The sequence below is a fragment of the Octopus bimaculoides genome, chromosome 3 (genome assembly GCF_046866305.1).
Source record: "Octopus bimaculoides isolate indiv1 chromosome 3, ASM4686630v1, whole genome shotgun sequence".
Lineage (NCBI taxonomy): Eukaryota > Metazoa > Mollusca > Cephalopoda > Octopoda > Octopodidae > Octopus > Octopus bimaculoides.
In genome coordinates, this window is record NC_142930.1 from 97,614,337 (window position 1) to 97,639,078 (window position 24,742).

General features: G+C 33.1%; 1 protein-coding gene across 2 annotated transcripts in view; it reads right to left on the minus strand.

The window, feature by feature from the left end:
- The window catches only part of LOC106868055 (uncharacterized), a 617,273-nt gene that overhangs the window by 138,533 nt on the left and 453,998 nt on the right, over positions 1-24,742 (minus strand). Inside the window, exons 2-3 of one of the 2 annotated variants that reach the window (XM_089349408.1) lie at positions 14,054-14,128; positions 12,507-12,709 (exon numbers count right to left, since the gene is read on the minus strand). In XM_089349408.1, coding sequence (XP_089205534.1) covers positions 12,651-12,709; positions 14,054-14,128 — 134 coding nt within the window. In that variant the 3' untranslated portion in view covers positions 12,507-12,650. Of the gene's footprint in view, positions 1-12,506; positions 12,710-14,053; positions 14,129-24,742 lie in introns of those variants that run through there. The other variant, XM_052966216.2, reaches the window with a different exon arrangement.

Below are 24,742 nucleotides of genomic sequence, written 5' to 3' on the forward strand. Positions count from 1 at the left end.
ACTCATTTCATCGTTCTACGTTTTCGTATATATATAAATATATATCAGGATATTATTATCATCAATAGATAATAACAATAATAATAAAAGTGGCCGGCCAGCAAGCATTAAAGCTAAAAAAGCAAATTTATAGATCTATAATTAATTATTAATTATAATTGAGGGTACACGAAATATCAGCGTTTGCTAGAAATAGGAATCGAAAGATACTCAACTAAGACGTTTCACTGAAAATCCAACACACTGACGAAGATCGAGGGATCCCTCGATTTTTGTCAGCTTGTGTTTTCAGTGAAATGGTGGCTTATTTGAGTATGTTTCGATTCTTATTTCTAACATCGCTGACATTTCGTGTTCCCTCAATTATAGTTAATAATTATATATGTGTATATATATATATATATATATATATATATATATATATATATATATATATATATATATATATATATATATATATATATATAAAACAGCCATACTCACTTCCTTCAGAGGAATCGCTCACTGCATCCAATAATATCAGAGATCTGGGTGTAATTGTTGACAACAATCTCAATTAGAGTACCCGCATCAACAATAAGGTCAATATAGCTCATAGGATGAGCTTCTGGATCTTAAGAACCTTCCTGTCCAGAGAACAAGGTGTCATCATTCCACTTTTCTCCTCCTTTGTACGGCTACACCTCGAATACTGCTGCCCCTTGTGGTCTCCCCATACAAAACAAAACATCTCGAGGATTGAATCACCCCAGAGGGCACTCACTTAACGAATTGAAGGCATGACTGGTATCAATTACTGGAACCGCCTTAAAGCCTTGAAATTCTCCTCTCTCCAGCACTGCCACGAGCGGTCCATCATCTGTACGATGTTGAGAATATACCGCCAGCATTGCCCAAACGATCTGAACATTAGTTTCAAGGTTCATCCAAGACCGGGATCACGGGCCATAAGTCCCCTGCCCAATTCAGGATCACAACATATAGGTACACTGCGGTATAATTTATTTTCCTCAACAGGCCCTGCACTGTTTATCATTGTCCCAAAACAGATAAAAGAGGAAAAGGATCCGATCAGCTTTAAACGGACTCTAAACAGATTTTTCAAGAAATACCAGATACCTGGATACAACTCATTCAATAAGAACTCACTACTTGAATGGACCAATCTTTGGTCGAAACATATCTAATTTTATATCTAAGTTTATATATATATATATATATATATATATATATATATATATATATATATATGAGAAGGGATGACAACAAAGTGGACATCCTTTATGCTAGAGATAGACCATCTACGGTCAAACCACAAAAGAAAAGAATGTTCTCTTGGGAAATTCAGCGTACACCAGAACATGAACGGGCTAGACAAATGAACATTCTTTTCTTTTGTGGTTTGACCGTAGATGGTCTATCTCTAGCATAAAAGATGTCCACTTAGTGGTCATCCCTTCTCATATGTATGTAATATAATTCTTCTGAATTTTCAGAATTTTCTTTATCCTAGACCACTGGTGTTAATTAAATTAATATCCAATTTACCGCCCTTATTATTTTAATTTTATATATATATATATATATATATATATATATATATATATATATATATGAATATATATAAAGATCATGTACATCCATTAACATACACACACACACATGTATGTGTGTGTGTGTGTCTGTGTGTGAGAAGGCGCGCGCGTATGTGTGTCTGTGTGTGAGAAGACGTGTAGTTCATCGGGCTTACAATCATAAGGTAGTGAGTTCGGTTCTCAGACTGGGCTATGTATTGTGTTCTTGAGCAACACATTTTATTTCATGTTGCTCCAGTTCATTTAGCTATAGAAATGAGCTGCCAGGTTACTGGTGCAAAGGCTTATCGGCCTTTGCTTTTTCTTTGGACAACATTAATGGCGTGGAAAGGGGAGGATTGTATGCATGGATGTCAGTTGGTTTACCACGAACAACCTTGCCCAGACTTGTTCCTTGGCGGGGAACCTCCTAGGTGCAAACTCTATGGTCATTCGTGAGCGAAGAGGACTTTATTCTTTATATATATATATATATATATATATATATATATATATATATATATATATATATATATATAACAAAATTCAACCAGCTATTCTGATTATATGTCTATGCACAAGTTTGAATGTGGTGTGTGCCAGAGGGCTTGCAAATTCAATGGGGGTCTTAAAAGACATCTTAGGATCCACAATGAGCAGAACTTACCTGCAAGTATTGGTAGTGCAAATCAGAGGTGCAATCTGTGTGGGTGTTTTTTCAAAACACTGGTTTAAAAAGCCACATCAGATGCCATGAAAGGGCTAAGGTGTAGGTGCAGGAGGTTCGGCAAACTCTGTGTAAGGCGTAGACAACCACCATGTATATATATATATATATATATATATATATATATATATATATATATATATATATCTTCTTTTAATATTATTTTCCTTCTGTTTCGGTCATTTGAATGCGACCACGCTGGAGTACCGCCTTCAAGGATTTTAATCGAATAAATCGATCTCAAGACTTATTTTCTACGCCTAGTACTTAATCTATCGGTCTCTCAATCTATCTACTTAATCTATCTACTTAATCCCGAACCGCTAAGTTTGCACACCAACACCGGTTGTCAAGCGGTGATGGGGATACAAATTCAGACTCACAGACACACAGACACACACAGACACACAGACACACGCACACACAGACACAAAACACACACACACACACATCAATATATAGAGGGTATTGGCTGACTGGTTTATAAATGCCGTAAGGAGAAAAATAACGCTTGATTGTTAGTTGATTGTAGGATATTCAGTGAGTAAAGGAAAAAAATATGTTTAAGTAGTATTTTAAAGCATAAAATGGACCGAAAGTGTGAGATGATTAACTGAAATTGGTAGCTAACATGAATGTTATTTGGGGGCACTTCTCTGGCACTGAAACTAGTCGAAAAAATATACTTATATTTTTAAAAGAACCGAAAAATATTTGTCTAACCACTGAATATAATGAGAGGAAATTTCAAGATCCAACATAATGGAAAGATCAGCGGAATAAAAGTAATCCAAATCCCATTAAATATGTGGAAAAAAAAATTGGCTTTTAAATGGTTAAATGAAACTGTTGGTCTTGAAAGAACGCTTACCAGTGTACAAAAAGTTTCAAATTAATAATTCTAGAAGTTTCTTACAAGTCTTACATTATAGAGCGAATAACTGGAGAAAAGAAATATTCCTAAAGTAACATAATCGAAGAACGAACATGTAATGAATATCAGTGTTTTTTGAAGAAAGTCAACTTGAAGAGTAGGTAGGAAGTGCAGGTAGGAAGTGTACGGCAAGAGGAAAAGAAAATAAATTGCATCGGAAGTTTGTCTGAGACAAGATGCCTAGCGAATATGGTGAACATAACAAATACACGCGATCGCCAGGACACAAAAGCACCCATTTTTTATACGCATACATGTACATATATTTATATTATATAGAAGGAGAGAGAAAGAAAAAGATAGATAGATAGGTATGAACAGACGTACACACACACACACACACACGCACACACACACACACACACACACCTATACACACACCTATACATCTACGTACAGGCATACACATGCATACACATGCAGACACATAAAGACAGGAAATATTTTACATAGAATTAGGAGACAAGACAGCCGCATAGACGGACTGTATGGAATTAAACACAAATACATATATAAACACATGTATGGAAATGCGTACACAAAAAAATATATAAAACGAAACAAAACATGGATGCTACTCTTAGCAGATGCATACACATTTGTACAATTAGGAATATATGTACAACACGCACGTACACACGCACACACACACACACACACACACACACACACACACACACACACACACACACACACACATGTGGGTGTGTGGTAAAAGGTGCAGGCGTGGCTGTGTGGCAAGAAGTTTGTTTTTCAACCACATGGTTCCGGGTTCAGTCGCACTATGTGGCGCCTTGGGCAAGTGTCTTCTACTATAGCCTCGGGTCGACCAAAGTCTTGTTAGTGGATTTGGTAGATGGAAACTGAAAGAAATCCGTCTTCTCTCTCTCTCTCTCTCTCTCTCTCTCTCTCTCTCTCTCTCTCTATATATATATATATATATATATATATATATATATAAATGAGTGTGTGTGTGTGTGTATGTGTGTCTGTTTGTCCCACTACCACCTCTTAACAACCGGTGTGAGTGTGTTTGTGTCCCCTTTACTTATTGGTTCGGCTTCGGCAAAAGAGACCGATAGAATTTGTACCACTTCTTAAAAAAAAAAAAGAAGTACTGGGGTCGAATCATTCAACTAAGAATTCGAGGCGGTGCCCCAGCATTACCGCAGTCTAGCGATTGAAACAAGTAAAAGATACAAGATAAGAGACATGTGAGGGCGCATTGTCTAATTTTTAGGGTTTGGACCTATGATCGTTCTTTCAATTCGTGCATTGAATTCCAGAACCGGATGGCTCATTCTACTTTTCAGTTGCTCTGCGATCGCTTCGGCATCTAACGTGTAGTACACCGTGCAATTAGTCTGGCAAACATCAATGTAATGGAGAGACTGAGCAATCACTTTTTATAACATAAAATGTATGTAGGTAAGAAAAACAGAAGATATCGTAACACTGATAGAATAGGCAACGGCTCGGAACACAGATCTGAGCTGGAGGTCAATGTGATTAGATGATAATTTTCAAAGAAATCTTTCTTTCTTTTTCTTTCTTTTCTCAATCATTCTAGTATTACTTCATATTCATTAATTCATAAAATTTTGGACATCCTTCAAAACGTCTCAGGAAGCTTTTTTTTTTGTTTTTTTGCTTTAATTTATTCCAAAATCTCTTGAATTACAACTGGCATTTTAACACGTCAAATTCTCGCATTACAAACAGTTTTTGACGTATAATGCATAATAGTTGTTGGCTTTTCTAGCGTTCTTGGCACTAAATAAGACTTCATGCAATGTAGATACTTTGCGTACAATATTTCACATCATTTTGAACTTAAATCAGAATGACATCTCTATGCAGCTCAACCTGGTGCTTTTTGTTTTAAAATCCAGAAAACCGAAGACAAACCAACGCCTATATCAACTTTAATCCTCTGTATCCAGTAAAATCATGCTGTTACAGAACAGCAAAGCAATTTTTCAGATTTATTTAATGTTTTAAAAGTTTGGAGTTTTTCCATCCCAGGATATTTCCGAAGTTAGTTAAATTACCGTTTCATCAACGTATTAGCTGTACGTATTTCGCTTCATGTCGTTACCTGCTGATACATGTAAATCTCCTCTTTGTTGTTGTTACGGTAAAAAGTAGATAAGATAGATTTGTCACAGATCTGTTGAGAGGTAAGGGCTGTCGCTATTGTTTAATCCCAGGACTGCATTGATAGGGAAGACATACCTGTAATAAAAGTCCATTCCCATCTTGACTGTAACACCTTTTCTTGTGAAATAATGAGAGATTTCAGTGCATTTTCTGGCAGGCTAAGCAACCAAGAGTTTCCTTCTTAGGCTCGTTGTTGCTGATAATATTAGTGGTATTTATCCTCAGGTCAGCCCTGAGACGTGAATTTTTTTGTCTCTCATTCACATCTAACTTCGCGTTCAAAATAATAATTTTTTTATCGTCTTGGCCTAACAGCTCTTACCATTTGTTTTTACTGTCTTTTACTGTCTTGTTCTCACTGTCCTGTTCTTGTTTACACTTTCACTCTCCGCAAAAAATTCCAAATTTAATTAGTTTGCTTTTTGCAGGAAGGACTGTTCTAACGAAGTCGCGTATTGTCCTTGCATTCGAAACGCGGAGTAGATGGAACAGGGACAACTGAAGAAGGGAAATATTCTTTATGTTGCATGTCTCGTTTCTCTGGTTTTTTCGTTGTTCGAAAAAAAGTTCATTTTGTCTTCGTCTTTATGTTTTCGTTTCTCATTGTGTTTAACGTTTTTTGTGATGTCCTGTACCCATATATTCATGTATGTATACATATAGATGTAGGTATGTACATATATGTATGGATATATGCATATATTTATATATTATTTATGTTATTATATGTATATATATATATATATATATATATATATATATATATATATATATATATATATATATATACTCGGTATATATATATGACTGGGTATAAATGAAAGTAATACATATGAAGTGAAACAATATGGTTGCATTGATGAGTATTATGCTTTGTGATATTTAGTTACTGCTCTCAACGTTCTGAGTTGAAATCCAACTTTGCCTTTCATTCTTCTGGAATCGATAAAATAAAGTATCAGTGGAGTGTTAGGTTGATTTGTATAATAAAATGTATCCTAGATATGAATGGAATTATACCAGGAGATTGTTTTCGCCGAACTCCATTTGTACACCATTTGTAAATGACTTAAATATAATTGCTAATGCTAAATTTAGTAATATCAACAAACATCTCCACCATTCATCCCACTGAGGTTGGTAGAATAATATACGGAGTCAAGTCGATGTTTATTTCTATAATATATCCCGGATGCGAATGGAATTATAGTGGACGTAACAGCTATTATTTTATTCATGAAATACAGATTATTAAATGTGTTTACACTAAAAAAGTAAATATTTGTGTAGATATTCGAATCAAATATTTACATTGTGTATCAACACAAACCAACACAAACTCACTGTTTGAAAGAAATAGGAAAAAAGAAAATACCTCCTAAGAAACGTTCATTCTTAGTTTACCCATCACTAAAAAGATTAGTAACTTTCTGAGAAAATTGTAATTCATTCAACTCTACAGCAAAGTGTCTAAATCCTTTTGTATCACAGCATCATAATTATTCTGATCAAAATACATTTTGAAAGAACACAAACAGTATTAATTCTCTTAATTAATCTGTTAATAGAAAAGTCTAACTGTCAATATTTTTCGAAACCTTAAAATGTTTGGAGCCACTGTTTCTATACGTTATTACCTTCTCATTAATTTTGAGTTTGTCGCACTAGAGTAAAAAAATGTCTCAGCCGTGACCACCCTAATTTTTAAGATTGTAGGGTGTGATTTCAGCGACGTTTAAGTGTTATTTTTAGTAGGTTTAGGGACCATTCTAAAAGTTTCCTCACTGGTTCGTTACATACAGGTTTGCCATATGTGATATAACTATGGCGATTATTTGTTTTGTTACGCCACAAACATACCGAATCATACGTGGAAATGCTTTAATATATTCATCAATTATTTTAACGTTGATTTCTTACTGAGGCATAAAATCAAATTTCTGAAGTATTCCGTTGCGCTTTTACATAGACATTTTTCAAGTTCAAATTTCACAAGAAGCATCCACTTTTATCGAGGTCTCTACAATAAGTAGAAGTATTACCCAGGATCCTATTAAATCGATAATACCCCTTTTATGCTGGAAGATTTGGCCTTGTGTCATTACAACAAACTGATATTAAAGATATTAAGCGGTATGCTTTTAATAGTTTTAAGCACAACCAATAATAGTTTTTGTCTTTTGTTTTATTGTCGAAAATCTTCAGATTACCATCTTCAGCAATAAATTCAATCGTATGAGTGAGCTAGGTAGTCAAGCAGCATGAATTCATTTATTGAATGGAAGCTGTTGGACAATTACTTTGAGCGTATAGGTCCAATAGTATGACAATGCAATCATTGTTTATTGGTGACAATTGACTGACAGCAGAAATAGGAAGTGTGTGTATTCTGTCTTCACCTATGAGAAGGAGGATAAGGAGAAGAAGGGAAGAAAGTGTAAAAAAAAACTAGGGAGTGTGAGATTGTGAAAGTCACTGAGAGAGCGTGTGGAAGTAACTGTCATCACATTCAAAAAGGGGAACACAACGAAGGAGACATGCAAAGATATATGGACAGAGGGAGGGAAAGAGAGAGAGAGAAAGGGAGAGGGAGTGAGGGAAAGAGAGAGAAATCGTGAGCGTGGGTTACTAAAATCGTCGACTGGAAAATAGGCATACTGCATTCCCTTTCGACTGTAAAGTGGTGAAATAGATAGACAGATAGACAAACAGGCAGACAGATAGATAGATAAATAAATAGATAGATATATAGAAAAATAGATAGACTGAGAGACAGGTAGACAGATAGACAAACAGACAAACAGATAGATAGATAGATAGATAGATAGATAGATAGATAGATAGATAATTATTACAATTAAAAGGGTAAAGGATTATCAATTTATTAATAAATTATTAATTAATAATTTTTACCAAGCCCTTCGGTATAAATAGATAGATAGATAGATAGATAGATAGAGGGAAAGCGCGAGATATATGTATGGAAATAGAGGAAAAAGATCGGGAGCAATAGTGGCAGATAGAATGAATATGTATATGATTTAGCGGGATATAAAGGGAAAAAGGAACGGGATAGTTGGTATGAGTGAGTGTAGGCGTATATGTACGTTTTAAGAAGAAACGAAAAGACATGCAGAAAAGAAGGTGATAAAGTAAAGTGAAGGAATATGAGAATATATATGTATATATATATACACACACACACACACACACACACACACACACACACACACACACACACACACACATATATATATATATATATATATATATATATATATATATATATATATATATATATATATATATATATATATACATGTGTGTATGCGTATATATATATGTATGCGTGTGTATATGTATGTAAGTATGTACGTATATATATATATATATATATATATATATATATATATATATATATATGTATGTATATATATACACACACACACGCACATAAATGTAGATGCACACACATGTATATATTATATATAGGTATCTATAAGTATATATGCATGTAAATACATATATTCATATATATATATATATATATATATATATATATATATATATATATATATATATATATATATACATGTATATGCATATACATATATGCATGCACACACACACACACACACACACACAGACACACAATAGAGAGAGAAGACAAGGAGGCGATGGCGAAGAGACTAAAACTGAAGGCATAAGAAATTCTAGAAGCAAAATGATTTGTTTTTAAATGACACAAAAGAAATATATAAATAAATAAAATAATAAAAGAAAGAAGAAAAAAGAAGTTTAGTGTTGAGGTTAGATGGAATGTGATGAAAACGAGAGAAAGTAGAAATGGATCGGAATGAAATGATGTTCGTAGAAAAACGGTAAGGAATTGTTGAGCGATGGGATGATAATGTGAAGATAATGCTTAGGATGACTGGAAACTGATGTGAAAACTAGGATATGTCTAACACATATGTTGATATTGATTAAGGTATCTGTATACCGTAAACGACAACGGTGGGCATATGGTTGTAGGAGACATGTCAGTGAAGAGAGATAAAGGCGCTTTATATGAAAGAGTGTAGATTGCGAGTGGGCTTGTCACTAGCAGTTCTGAGTAAAGTAGATTCTTTAGAAGTTGGCCGAAATCAATGGAAAGGAAAATTTCAGGACACAACCCCAGCCCAAACTCTTATCTTACAAATAATAGTAATAGTAATGGATAGAAGAGAACAAATCAAGCAAAATCAAAATAAATAAATAGATGAGTAAATATATAGTATATACATGTTAGTGATTTAGAATAAGGTTAGTGGCAGTAGAGGACATTGCAGTCAATTTGAGTGTTCTTACAAACGTAATGTTCTTAACAAACAACACTACGTTTTGACTGGATTTGTCATTGCCTCAAATTAGTGCAAACACACACACACACACACACACACACACACACACACACACACACACACACATATATATATACACACACATGCAAAGATATACAGAAACACAGACACACAGAAGCACAGCCACACACATACAGGCACACACAGAGACACACAGATCACACACTAGCATGATCTGCGCCAACATGGTCAAAACACGCGTACATTCATATGCATACATACACATATGCACACATATGTATGCTTGTATGTATGAGTCTATATATGTTCTCTTTTTCCCTTTTTGATTTTAATTTTGATCAGTCACTGATTTGATAGCAAGGCTGCGAAGGAAAGCTTCTTAGATTCATCATCCTTTAAATATCAAGATTTTGCCTATTTTTGTTGTCCAAGATATTGTGATCATTTTGTCCAAGATATTTGCGATGTGAATAACTGCATTTCCTGCTCAAAAATCCAAGCTCTGCCATTCTTTACTCCAAGTGGGCTGGTACATATCCTCTTGCTCCAATAATAACAGGTATGAAGCCAAAAGGGTATCTTTGGTATGCGATTTGCAAACTCATTACCGATGGTCCATTGATATTCACTCACCTCTTTCCTTTTTTTTTGACCACATTCTGGCCAAATTAATGTCCAGAGGGCAGCTAATTTGCACAACAAGACATAATTTTTCTTGCGGCGCCACAGAATAATGTCTGGCTGGTTGTGTTTTAATTTTTAAGTTCACCAATATGCTTTTGACTCATCGGTCTCAATATAGTCGTCGTTACTTGCTACTTTTTCTTATCATGTTCCAGATTATTAGGATTCTCCACATTAGGAATTATGCGAAGATAGTATCTCCAAGACATTCTCTCGGTTGGCAACAGTAAAGGTGTTGTCTTCAGCCTCGGATTGCACAACCTACATTTGTTGCCCATTCATGTTTTCTGCCTTTTCTGCTGAAGATATTTAATGGGATGTCATGCTCTTTAATTGCATGGAATAGCTTGTATAGTGGGATGTCCTAAACTTATTGGTACTCCATGACAAGCATTTGATGTAATATATTCTCTCTAAGGTTTAGGTCTTTCTTGCCTATGTATATATTTATGTATGTATGCATACATCCAAGCAAATGCATGAGTATGTATGTATGTATGTATATATGTATGTAAGTGCATATTTGTATGTTTTATGCATATATTTATGTATATATGTTACATATCTAGGCATGCTCATATATATTTAAATGATAAACTTCTGGAAAGTTTTACAGACATTTACAGTTCCAGTAATGGATTGGATCTGAAGTCTTCGAATTAGCTTTCTCTTTTCTGCTTTTGAGAAGCCTAATTTCTCAAGATTGGTATTTAGGTAGTGTGTTACATATCCAAGGGCCCCAATAATTACAGGTATAAACCGTAACTTGTAATCTAGATAGAGTAACTGCAGATTTCTCAATAGTTCAGCATAGGTGTTCTCTTTTTCACTGATCTTCAACTTTATGTTAAAATCCGCTGGGCAGCTAATTTCCACAACTGCGCACAGATTCTCTTCTCTATCCTAAATCATTATTATATCAGGTCTGTTGTGCTTAAATTTTATTAAGGTCTTCACTGGTACATTCCGCCAGTATTCCTTTTCATTATGAGTGCCTATGGCTTCTACCGTATTGTGGGTTTTTATTTCTTTGTTCTCGGGATTATTCTCCCGACGGATTTCATTATAGAGTGTCCTAGCTACAACGTCATGTCTCATCGGTAGATAATACTGTGATAACGTTTTCAGACAACTGCTTATGATGTGGGTGATATTTTCAATTTGAACTCCACAAAGTCTGTATCGGTTGTCACATTTTACCGCTTTTCCTGCATCTCTATCCCTTTTGTGCACCAGGTAGTTAGTTGATATTTCCTGTTCCTAGAACGAAACCTAAGCGTCTTGAGCTGTAACTCATGTAAACTACATTGATATCTAGGAAGTACTCAACTCACGCAAACCAATGGAAAAAAAAAGAAAAGAAAAAAAAGCAAAACAGAAATATGTCCCCTACTCTTTCAAAGATGCATTTGATAATATTACTAGCATTACGTAATAATTCTAATGCTCTTTGGAAATATATCGTTTGCCTAGTCATGTTAGTAGTGATCTAAAGATCGAAGGAATTTGCAGCATCAAACGTGTTACTTCGCAGTAGCGTATTACGTCTTAGAAATTTATAACGTATCATATAGGAATGTGAAGTTTACTTGTTCGTGTTCTTTTTCAAACAATCTAATTTATTATTCTTCCCATAGTTGATCGAATATATACGTATATTATGCATATATATATATATATATATATATATATATATATATATATATATATATATATATATATATATATATATATATATATATATATATATATATATATGTATATGTATGTATATGTATGTATATATATTTATATATATATACATATAAATATATATATATATACATACATTATATATTCATGTATATATACACATATATATTTAGGTATGTACATATATATATATGTATATATATACATATATATATATATATATATATATATATATATATATATATATATATATATATATACATACATACATATATATATATATATATATATATATATATATATATATATATATATATGTACATACCTAAATATATATGTATATATACTTGAATATATGGGTACAGGACATAAAAAAGTGGACAGAATGAGAAACGAGAACATAGAAAACAAAAATACAGAAAACGAACTTTTTTCGAACAACGAAAGAAACAAACAGAGAAACGAGACGTGCACCATAAAAAAAACATTCCATTCATCAGTTGTCCCCTGTTTTATCTACTCCGTGTTTCGAAGGTAAGGACAAGACGCGACTTGATTAAAACAGTCCTTCCTGCAAAGCAAATTAAATAAAATTTAGGATTTTTTCTGAAGGGTGAAAATGGTAACAAAAGCAGGACAGTGAGAACAAAACAGTAAAAAGAAACGGTGAGGGCTGTTAAGCCGAGACGATGTGAAGTGGTGAACGCTTGGAAAAACGAGCTTTGAAAAGAGACAGACAAAAGCATGTCTTGTCTTTAGGAAGGAAGTGGAAGAAAGAGAGAATAGCTGTTAGTCTCGTGTGAGCAACGAGAGAGTCAAGGTGGAAGAGTGAGAGAGTATATATATATATATGTATATATGTATATACATATATATATATATATATATATATATATATATATATATATATATGCATATATGCATATACACACACTCATATATATATGCATATATACATATAAAAAAAATTATATATACATATACATACACATATATAGATATACAAATTCATTTCCTTTAATCGTTTTCAAGTCACATTTGGGTTTTCTTTACATGCACACATACAAATACATAGAAGAATATGTGAAATACACACACACACACACACACACACACACACACACACACACACATATATATATATATATATATATATATATATATATATATATATATATATGTATATGTATGTATATATACATATATGTATATATACATATATATATATATATATATATATATATATATATATGTATGTGTGTGTGTGTATATGTATGTACGTATGAAAGTATATATTTGTGAAACTGTAAGAATGCGTAATGTGGAAATCAGAATTTATTATGACATTATCAGTTAACGCCATTAATGCAAAGACAATTGCGTAATTTTCTGTGGAATATTTGCGGCTGAACGTGTTATCAAAATAATGTGGAAAAATTACGTGCCTCAGGAATAGTGATATTTGCTTGATGATGATTTTCAAGAGGATGTTTTATTTTTATATAGCTAAGATCAAAATTCCATGCGTTTCTAAATGTAATGGACATACGAAAAGACAAAAGGTATAATATTAACTGAGAATGTTCTTTGACGTTGATTAACAATGCAGACAAACTATAGTAATAAAGAAAATTATTCAATATACAAGAGCCACGTTTGACTGAGAAGCGCATTTTCATACATGCATACTCAGACAGCAATAAAGAGCTGCTACGTATTTTGACCAAACGAATTTACAAAGAAATAACTTGTAATACGTTACGAAATGAAAAATATCAGTGTTTAAATTATGCATTGTAATAACCACGCTATCATCGAAATTCATGTTCTTTTTCATTCTTATTGTTATTTCAGAATTGCAATTTAAAAAAAAAAGAACAACAACAAAATATATGTTTTATATTGTCGTACTCACTTGATTTATAAAAAGGCATTCTATGCAGATCGTTTAAAAATTCGGAATTCTCTTTGCGACTTCCCAATTCAATACCTGGAAAAAAAGCAACATATATTTAAAAATATATCAAATGAACCTAATCACAGAAGGAATTTGTTTTATTGTTGAAGGCATACAGAATTCATCCACACATTTATAACTCAAGTGAATTCAACGTAAAATCTAAAAGCGTGTGGGCAAATATATATTACATATATATGCGCTAGTAGGAGGATATGAAATGCAACTGAGATTCGAAACTAGATTATTAGGCAATTATTTTCCTGTCAAATATCATTAGTGTATAAAAAAGGAAGGGTAAAAATACAAGAGAAAGTTTTTTTTAGAAATATTAGCAACAAATCTATTTGGTAACGTTTTCTTATTGAAGTTAATTTTTAGTAACTGAAGTAAATTTATGCCTCTCAACATTGTACAACATCAAGATTGATTTTGAGATATTTTAAAATATAAATACACAATCGTCGTGGCCCTCCGTCGGTTAGGACGACGAGGGTTCCAGTTGATCCAATCAACAGGACAGCCTAGCCTGCTCGTGAAATTAACGTGTAAGTGACTGAGTGCTCCACAGACACGTGTACCCTTAACGTAGTTCTCTGGGAAATTCAGCGTGACACAGAGTGTGACAAGGCTGGCCCTTTGAAATACAAGTACAACAGAAATAGGAAGAAAGAGTGAGAAGAAGTTGTGGTGAAAAAGTACAGCAGGGTTCGCCACCACCCCTTGCCGGAGCCACGTGGAACTTTATGTGTTTTCATTCAATAAACGCTCACAACGACCGATCTGGGAATCGAAACCACGATCCCACGACCGCGAGTTCGCTGCCCTAATCACTGCGTCTCCACAAATACATAATACAATACATTAAATACTTAAAAAGAATCCATAGTTGAGCGATGAAAATAATAAAATTTCACGGAAATATAAATGAACAGATAAATAAATAAATAAGCAAGAAATAAGAAATCAAATAAGAGGTCAACTAATACTTGAATTTTTAATATTAAGTGACAAACCCATCAATTTCCTCTAAATTAGAGGAACAATCCGAAGTATGCAAACTTAAATGATAATAATACTTTACATGAACAAATATATCGGCGGCCATTTGCATTAATGTCTTGTGAGCAAACGAGAAGAGGCGACTAGAGTGCTGAGCATTATATCCGCTCAAGTAAATCTGTTGAAGAATAAGAATTCTTGTATTAAGTCTGAAGTATTTTAACAAGTTGACAGAGAGGAAGTGAAATGAGTAGCCCTATTGACATACGTGTCACAGGGTTGATATGTGTGAGCGTTCGCTGTCAAAGTTATGGCGTACATTTCCTATACGTTATCCTAAGATAAAGTTTAGACAACTACGCTCCCACACACACGCACACACACATGCACATGCACACGTACACGCATAAATACACAAATACTCACACAGATAGACATATATATATATGTGTGTGTCTGTATGCTTGCATGCATATGTAAAAATATACATATATATTTATATTCTTATATATTTTATAAATTTAAGCATATCAACGTAAAAGCATACTTATGCTCTCAAATACATATATTGTTTGTTGTTTGTATTGCAAAGTCATAACTCTGAGCTCGATCTACTGTGCAGGATCCCAGTTTAGTGCATATATATATATATATATATATATATATATATATATATGTATGTATACTCATACATATATATATTATTTCTCTCTCTCTCTATGCAAATACACACACACATATATGTATATATATATTATTTTATTTAAAAGAGTTCCAACTCTGTCTGTTTTTTATGTTTTTTATTTATATTCTTGTAAAATTTATGTGGGATATAGAATATGGAATATATAATATATAATATAAAAAAAGATGGTTGGTACAATGAAATGAAGTATTGAATGTCTTATTGAATATATGGAATATGTCTTATTGAATATATGGAATATGTCTTATTGAATATATGAAATATTGAGTGTTCAATATAAAGGATTAAATATATAAATATATAAAGGCGAATACGTATTTTCTATACCTTGTGGTATTTCATCATGGCCGGTATGACAAACTATAACAGACTGTATATACATACATATATATATATATATATATATATATATATATATATATATATATATATATATATATATATATATATATATATATATATATATATATATATACGTGTGTGTGTGTGTGTGTGTGTGTGTTTATGAGAATATTGCATTAGTGTGAATGCGTGTGTCTGTATATAATGTTCTTTTAGGTGACGCACTGTGCACTAGAGTGCATCATGAAATGTATTCACATAACATAAAAATATATGATACACTATGCAGTGCCTTATAGGCAACCGTGTGTCTCAAAATCTAGACCAGGAAAGCTCTAATTTGAGGCTCAGACTTGGGCAAAATATTGTAATGGCAGACCTGTTGTTACCCACGTTTGCAAGTCTCTCTTCTCTGTCCCAATGATTTGTTACATAGGAAAGCAAGGAGTGATGTAATAAAACATTAATGTTTATTCAAGCATTGCTATTTAGACGCTAAGAAGCTTAATATGTAAAGGTATCTGCAACAATACCGCCAAACAACTACACTGAGTTGGGATCATATTTTTTGACGGAGAAAGGGGTAAAAAAGCAAAGATGACATTTGAACTACCCCACAGAACAGAAAACAGGAAAGAAATATAGGACACTTTAAACGGCTCTGCCAGCTTCACATGGTTGAAAAGAATATAATGAAACAAAAATTATAATTTTACAAAATCCTTCTGCTTATAATTCTTTGCCTTCCAATCTTGGCAAATCTCTTTAAATTTAGGAGGAACTATCATTGAATCAATTAATCAATTAATCAATCAGTCAGTCAGTGAGATCAAAACTAATTATTGGTGATTTTATATATACAGGAGTGTCATATGTCTTAATTCTGTTTGATTCACAATTATGAACATTTTGCACTGGTAATACTTTACGCTACGAATTTCTGAGAATATTGTGATCGCCAATAGAATTATATCAAACTCTTTACTCGTCCTTAAATGTAAGATCTCTTCGTGAAGTTAGTAATTCCTTGAGATGCATTTATATATTCATTTATTCAACTCTGTGTGAAGTAAGATATACTTATTCCTAATTTTTAAAAAGGTATTTTTCTTACAATGATTATTTTTTTTTCAATTGAATTAACCGAAAGTACGAGGATATAAAGCAGCCTTTTATTTAATACCTTATATTTACGATCTTCGCCGTAAGTCTTAAAATAGGGTTTAATTTGTTAGTGTCAAATGTAATGGATGTTTTATCTTATCGAATGCTATAACAGATTAGCCATCCGGCTATTTGTAATTCATAACACAATTAGTAATCGTAATATTTCATTTACTTCTGTTTTGTTTTGTTATTTGTTATGGAAATTCAGTTGTCCTTTTGTATATTGAGATATATTTTAGTTTTATTTGAGAGACGCCATTCTTTGTGAAATTTCGTTTTCCTTTAAGATAAATAAAATCTGTATAAATAAGATATATAGGTAATAACGAAGGTCATTCCGTGAAGTAGACAAACGAAATAATGTTGTGACAGGAAAGAAATATTGTTTAGGAAAAAGAAAAAAACAGATGGTCCGTCACTTTAGAGAAATTTCCCTCGTAATGGGATATTCAAGAAATAAGAACTGTAAAGTACTACTAATGCAATGGCATTCACTTACGAAGATAAATAACGACTTCGAAAAACGTCTCCACTAAAACCATGACCGCCAACTCCATCATCAGAAAAATAACAATCGTTCTACTATGAGTAGTAATAGAAGCAAAACTGCACCTCACCACTACTATCGCCCAGCTCCACTACCTCTTGTACCAGAACCCCCAACGGCAACAATGTTGCTATGGCTATCACAACCATTAAAACCTTCATGACTAATACCTTCGTCGATTAATTTGAATTTTGACAGAACCAAATACGATAAAAGCCATATTAACAAAAACAATAACAAAAACAACAACAAAACTACTACTACTACTACTACTACTACTACTACTACTACTACTACTACTACTACTACTACTGCTACTACTACTACCACCGCTGCCACAACGACGACGACGACGACGACGACGACGACCACCACCACCTCCATCACCACCGTCGAAGTTGTACTAAGATACTCCAATAAAATTATTACACAGATATGCATGTCTCTCTCTCTCTCTCTCTCTCTCTCTCTCTCTCTCTCTCTCTCTCTCTCTCTATATATATATATATATATATATATATATATATATATATATATATTTATTCTCTCTCTGTTTATTTTCTCTTATTCCTTTCTGCTGAAGAGCGTAGGCTCGAAAGGTAAAAGACTTTTTCACTTTTCCGAGCGTCAAACTAATACACCTGCTTATTGGTCACACACCTGTCTTCGTCTTTTGTTTTTCTGTAAATTTCAACTATATGTATGTATATATATATATATATATATATATAAAGTTGAAACTTCTTGCAAATGGACGCGTCACGTTCGATAATATAATAATACAAATGATATATGAGCATATGCATGTATACATACATATATGTACACACCTACATCTACATGTATATATAGATGCATATCCGGGTACAGGACGTCAGAAAAATAAGCGGGAACAAAAAGCACAAAAATGGACTTTGTTTACAGACAACAGAACGAACACATAGGAAAACAGACAAGCGACTTATGGAATTTTTCCTTCATCAGCTGCATCTATTCTGAACTTGGCGTTTATAATTTATCTGTTTTCAAATTCACATTGAATGGCATATATATATATGTTAATTGCTACACATCTTTTGCTCCATCTGTTTTCGTTCTCTCTCCAATTTTCCCCTCTCAATTCTTTCTGCCGAAGAGCATAGGCTCGAAACCTCAAAGACTTTTCCATTCTTCCTGAGCTTCAAAGTAACACACCTGCTTGTTCTTTCACTCATCTTCGTCTTTTGTTTTCTGTAAATTTGAACTCTCTCGCGTTCTGTATACACACACACACACACACACACACACACACACACACACACACACACACACACATGTATATATATATATATATATATATATATATATATATATATATATATGTATATACATATATATACATATACATATACATACACACACACACATATATATATGTATACATATATTCATGTGTGTGTGTATGTATGAGTGTATGTGTGCGCATGCGTTTGTATTTTTTGACCATTAATCTGGATTTATTTCACAAGATTTTAAAAGTTTTTTAACGTGTATTTTTATCTAAGTAAACGGAATATATAAAGATTAATACGTATATACATGCATAAATTCATACTTATCAGCCTACCTACCTACCTACCTACCTACCTATCCCCCTACCTAGGTTTGTATCAATCTGCCAACCTATCTACATTTGAGATTCTTGGACTAAACATGCACATAGTTATATATGCGCAGTATATTATATATTCACATATCCCTGTAACTTGTTTGTCATAAACAAAGTTTTCCACTTTCTTAGTAATCATTTTGAATTCTATAAAGATTTTAAATATATCTCAAAGGAAAGCATTCATATGTAGCCACCGATAATGAAGAGAATTATTTAAAATATACCCTTTAATATGTGTATAACAACAGCAAACTAAATATCTGGATGCGACTACAATTATATTATTGTCTCATCGTATGGAACCGGAGCAACATAATCCAGGCAGGGGGCAATATATTTTACGATGGTATGTCCCTAACTTGGTAAACAAATGTTTTATTGTTATGAAAAAGCTTACAGAGTTTCGTAATTATGAAGCGTAACACAACTAATACGTTTAGAAAACGCCAGAAACGATTTAACGGAAGAATTAGAAAGGCAGCTTTCCAACACGAAATTTGAAACCTTAATTTACAGATGACATAAGCTGGAAAAGGAATTTGCAGCCAAAGCTAAAAGACTAAAGTACAAACTGACAAGATATAAACAAAGATACTGAAGACTCTAAATCAGACCATCACAGAAACAACACATTTACTGTAAATTAAACACCATCATGAAAACTTGTCGAAATCTATTGGAAATCTATAAAGAAGGATAAATTACATGTTTAACATGCAAGCCGAGTAAATGGAAGAACTACAGCAATATACTTAAAACTCATTGAGTAAAATTACAATAGTAATAAATAACGCGTTAAAGATAAAAAATCTGAAGAAAATGTCGAACAGAAAATCTTCGAGCCCAGCTCTTATAACAAGATATTGGTATAAGAATGCAATGCTTTCTTGGAAGGATCTGATTACACTCTATGTAAAAATATGTGCAGCTTTTATTAGATCTGTTCAAGTTGCTGCCAATCGTCTTCACCCTTTTGTCGCTAAATTGCCTAAACATTCAGGCTAAGTATTAAACTTTTGTTCAGTACTCTACTATGTATATGCTACACTAAGACCACTCCAGTCTGTATCGCAGATTCAATGTGCTGCCAATGTTATCATATCACCATAATAATTTGATAGAAAACAGAATACATGGGGTTTTATATACATTTCCTTATTAAGAAAACAATCCAGAATGAAGTGTTGAGTACTTCAGTAACTGGGTAGTATTGTGAATAGAATATTGACGAGCTTTAGACATACTACCACATCAGTAGTTGATCATATCTATATCAAATAAAGGGCAAAACGAAATTATAATTGTTATTGAGCAGCTAGAATATTATAGAATATTATATCACGTTACATCTGAGAGGAGTGGAAAAACTAATAAAACCTGATAGAATACATTATATAATAGGTATTTTATAGCTTATCTATACTGCTCTTTGTACTCTCGTCAAGCCTATTGTTACGCCTAATACGAAAATAGGAAAACCCAAATATAGAAACATATCTCGTATTTTCATTAAGGAAAACCTGTATGGGTTGAGTATTAAACATATAAACAATGAATTGGATTTAACCATTTAATATTCCACAAACAATGGTGTGAAATATATTGAATCTAAATGTATATTTATGATAATAAAAATGACGGAAGATTGTTCCGTGTTTAGAAAACAACAACTGAATAGCTTAAATATCAAGGTGAGAGCTGCAAGAAACTTAGACAAAATGTACTGGATATGGCAGATTCCTTAAGCAAGGAAAGAGTAAGCACATGAAAAAAGATATATGATGATTGAAATAGTTGGAGCATATATCAAACATAACACTGAGATCAAATTTAAAGTCCCCATCATTATTCCTGCATTTATCCCCCCGAGGAAAGTTATAAGACAGTTGTAAAAACTTGAAAATTTATGTTCCAAAAGCTCACAATTATCTTTCTAAAGTTTACACACATAAAATATAATAACTTCAGCACAGTCCTGAAATAAAAACTAACGCAGATAATTTTCCTTACACAACACAAACGAGATAACTTGGATGCTGAACCTGCTAGGAATAATAGCTAAATTTCTATCTCATTGTACCTTATTTGTCTTGTAAAGGAAAACATCTATTGGCCCGTACCATATGAATTGTAGTCTTTCGATATGAACAATTTAACAGTTATCATTATACATATTAAAGAAAGGAGTAGAAGAATGATCGTTTTGTATCTCGTGACCGATTTTTATATTCATTTAACTTCCTCTTGAACGGGAATTTGTCATGTAAGCATTGATTTTGTGTTCCTCAATAATATGGTGGCAGTTGCACAAATACAGCTCTTCTTATACAAATGCAAATTAGGACATAATACATTGAGCGACAACATGCATCAATTGGGCATTGAAAAGAGCTGTGTTAACATGCAAGAGTGATATTAGTATTTTCACTCTGGAGACAAGAGAGAGAATAGAGGGGCAACTTAACATGACATTGTTATTTTCAAACGTAAATATGAATGAAGAGATATACGGGCCTTTGGTGCGGATAAAAAAATATTTACAATAAGTCCTTAAAACTCAAAGGGTGAATGGCTGTGCATAGAACAGTTACAACAACAAGGAAGGTAATATTTTTCTCATGCAAGAGGCTCTCTACACGCCCCTCCCACAAATACACACATACGTACACATGCAGCACATGGACAGACAGGCACACAAACTGTAAGTATGGGGAACTTGGACGGTTAAGATAGACACTAAAAATTCATTAGGTAGAGAAACATATACACATATGTAATTATGTTGTATATGTATGTTTGTATGTAGGTGTGTATGTATATGTGTTTTGCATATATGTATATGTGTTATATATATATATATATATATATATATATATATATATATATATATATATATAATTTACATTATTTACATGTACGGATATGTGTACTAATCTTGTTTGTTGTTAACATAACGTTTCGGCTGATTTTCTCTCTAGTCTTCATCAGGTGTCCTGGTGGAATTTTGAACCTAACCCTGGATTCTCATTTCTAAGGTATTTTTTCGATGTTTTTATTATTATTATTATTATTATTATTATTATTATTATTATTATTATTATTATTATTATCATTATTATTATTATTGTTGTTATTATTATTATTATTATTATTATTATTATTATTATTATTATTATTATTATTATTATTATTATTATTATTATTATCATTATTATTATTATTATCATTATTATTATTATTATTATTTATTCAAGGCACTTGAGGTTAGTTGTCCGCGCTCTTAACCACAAATCTATATGCCCGTGGGCAATTATAGAGTGAGTTTTAGGTTTTATAAACCTAATATTTTTGTATCCTTCCTTAATACCGGTTCCCATATTCTACTCATATCTACACTAGGTCTGCTTAGAAGGTTTTTGTGTCCTAGAATATGTGCTGCCTCTTTTAGTTTTCGTATTTTCCAGTGGTGTTTTCTGTCTATCATTTCAACTTCATCCCACAGGGAATGGTGGTCTCCGTTTTTTCATACATGATCAGCAATACCCGATTTTTCAACATCTCGTGTCACAGCTTTACGATGTTCCTCTACCCTAATTTTGAGTGGGCGGCATATTTCGCCTTTGTATAACCCACCACAACTGCATAGGATGGAGTACACGCAGTCTTTGGTCATATTCTCTTCTATTGGTGGTTTTACTCGAAGGAGATATTTGCGAAGTGTTGTATTACTCTTGAATACTGTTCTGATGTCATATGGACCACATATCTTTTCTATCTTTTCTGAGAGGCTTTTCACTGTGTTCCGTTTATGGGTTTCATCCTTTGTCCTCTTCCTAATTGGAGTGGATAGTATATATTTTGGGTAGTTGCTTAATAGATTGTTACTTAGCTTGATCATTTCTTCGTGATGTGTATCAGGATCCCTACTTTATTTTTTGCTCGAGCAATCCCTCTCTTTACACTGTATGGATGGTGGGAACTGAAGTCGAGGTATTGTCCAGTGAAAGTTGGCTTGCGGTATACGGATGTCTTAAACCCATTCTTCGTGCGTGTAATTAATACATCCAGGAATGCTAGCTGATGGTTTTTTTCCTTTTCCATTGTGAACTGGATGGATGGCTTTATTGAGTTCACATGATTTAGCAGTACTTGGACATCTTCCTGGTGGGGCCAGAGTATAATGGTGTCATCAACGTATCAAAGCCATAGGGTTGGCGTTAGTGGTGTTGATCCTAAAGACAACTCCTCAAAGTATTCCATGTATATATTGGTTACTATTGATGATAATGGCGAACCCATAGCTAAACCCACATCCTGTCGATATATATCAGTATCTACTCTGAAGTAGGTAGTTTCTACCCAGAAGGTTAACATTTCCATTAAGTTTCATATTGGTATACTAGTGCGATCTTTCAGATAGATATCCGTCACTAGTTTTTCTTGAATCCATGATGGTGCTTCATCACTTGGGACTTTGGCGAACAGAGTTATCACATATAAACTTACCATCTGGTTGGATCCAATGGGGGTATCCTTGATCAGTTCTGTGAAGTGGGTGGAATTCTTCACATATGATGTTGACTTACCTGCTAATGGACTGATTATATCCACAGGGAAGCGGCTCAATGGATGATATACCGAACCTCTACCGCTCATTATGGGTCTTAATAGAATACTATCTTTGTGAATCTCAGGAGGACCATACATGTGTGGTAGCTTACTGTAGTGTTCGGTCAGTTGTCTGTACTTCATTGGTATAAAATGATCCTTGTTCTTGATTGAGATCTGTGAAACCTTCCTCTCTGTTTTCAGAGTTGAGTTTTTCTTTATTTTGCTGTAGCTACCATCACTTACGAGACTTATCCGTTTTTCAGAATAGTTAGACTTGTTCATCACCACCGTAGCATTGTCCTTGTCCACTGGAAGTATTATGATAGAATTGTCACTCTGTACTGTTTCGATAGCAAATCTTTCTTCCTTAATGATGTTTGGTTTGAGAAGTTTCTCTTTCCCTAGTACCTGTCTTACTTTCCACCTTAGTTCATCTCCCTGAGCTTTTGGTATCTTTACGGCTATTTCTTCAATAGGGGCTATTATATCCAAGTATGGAATGCGCTTGATGGTTGTCGCACAGTTGAGACGTTTGTATAGTACTGCTTCTTCAGTTTTCCAGATGTCAGCTACTTATGTTAATTACTGCTTTCACTGGTGGGTGACGGAATTCAGTCTTCA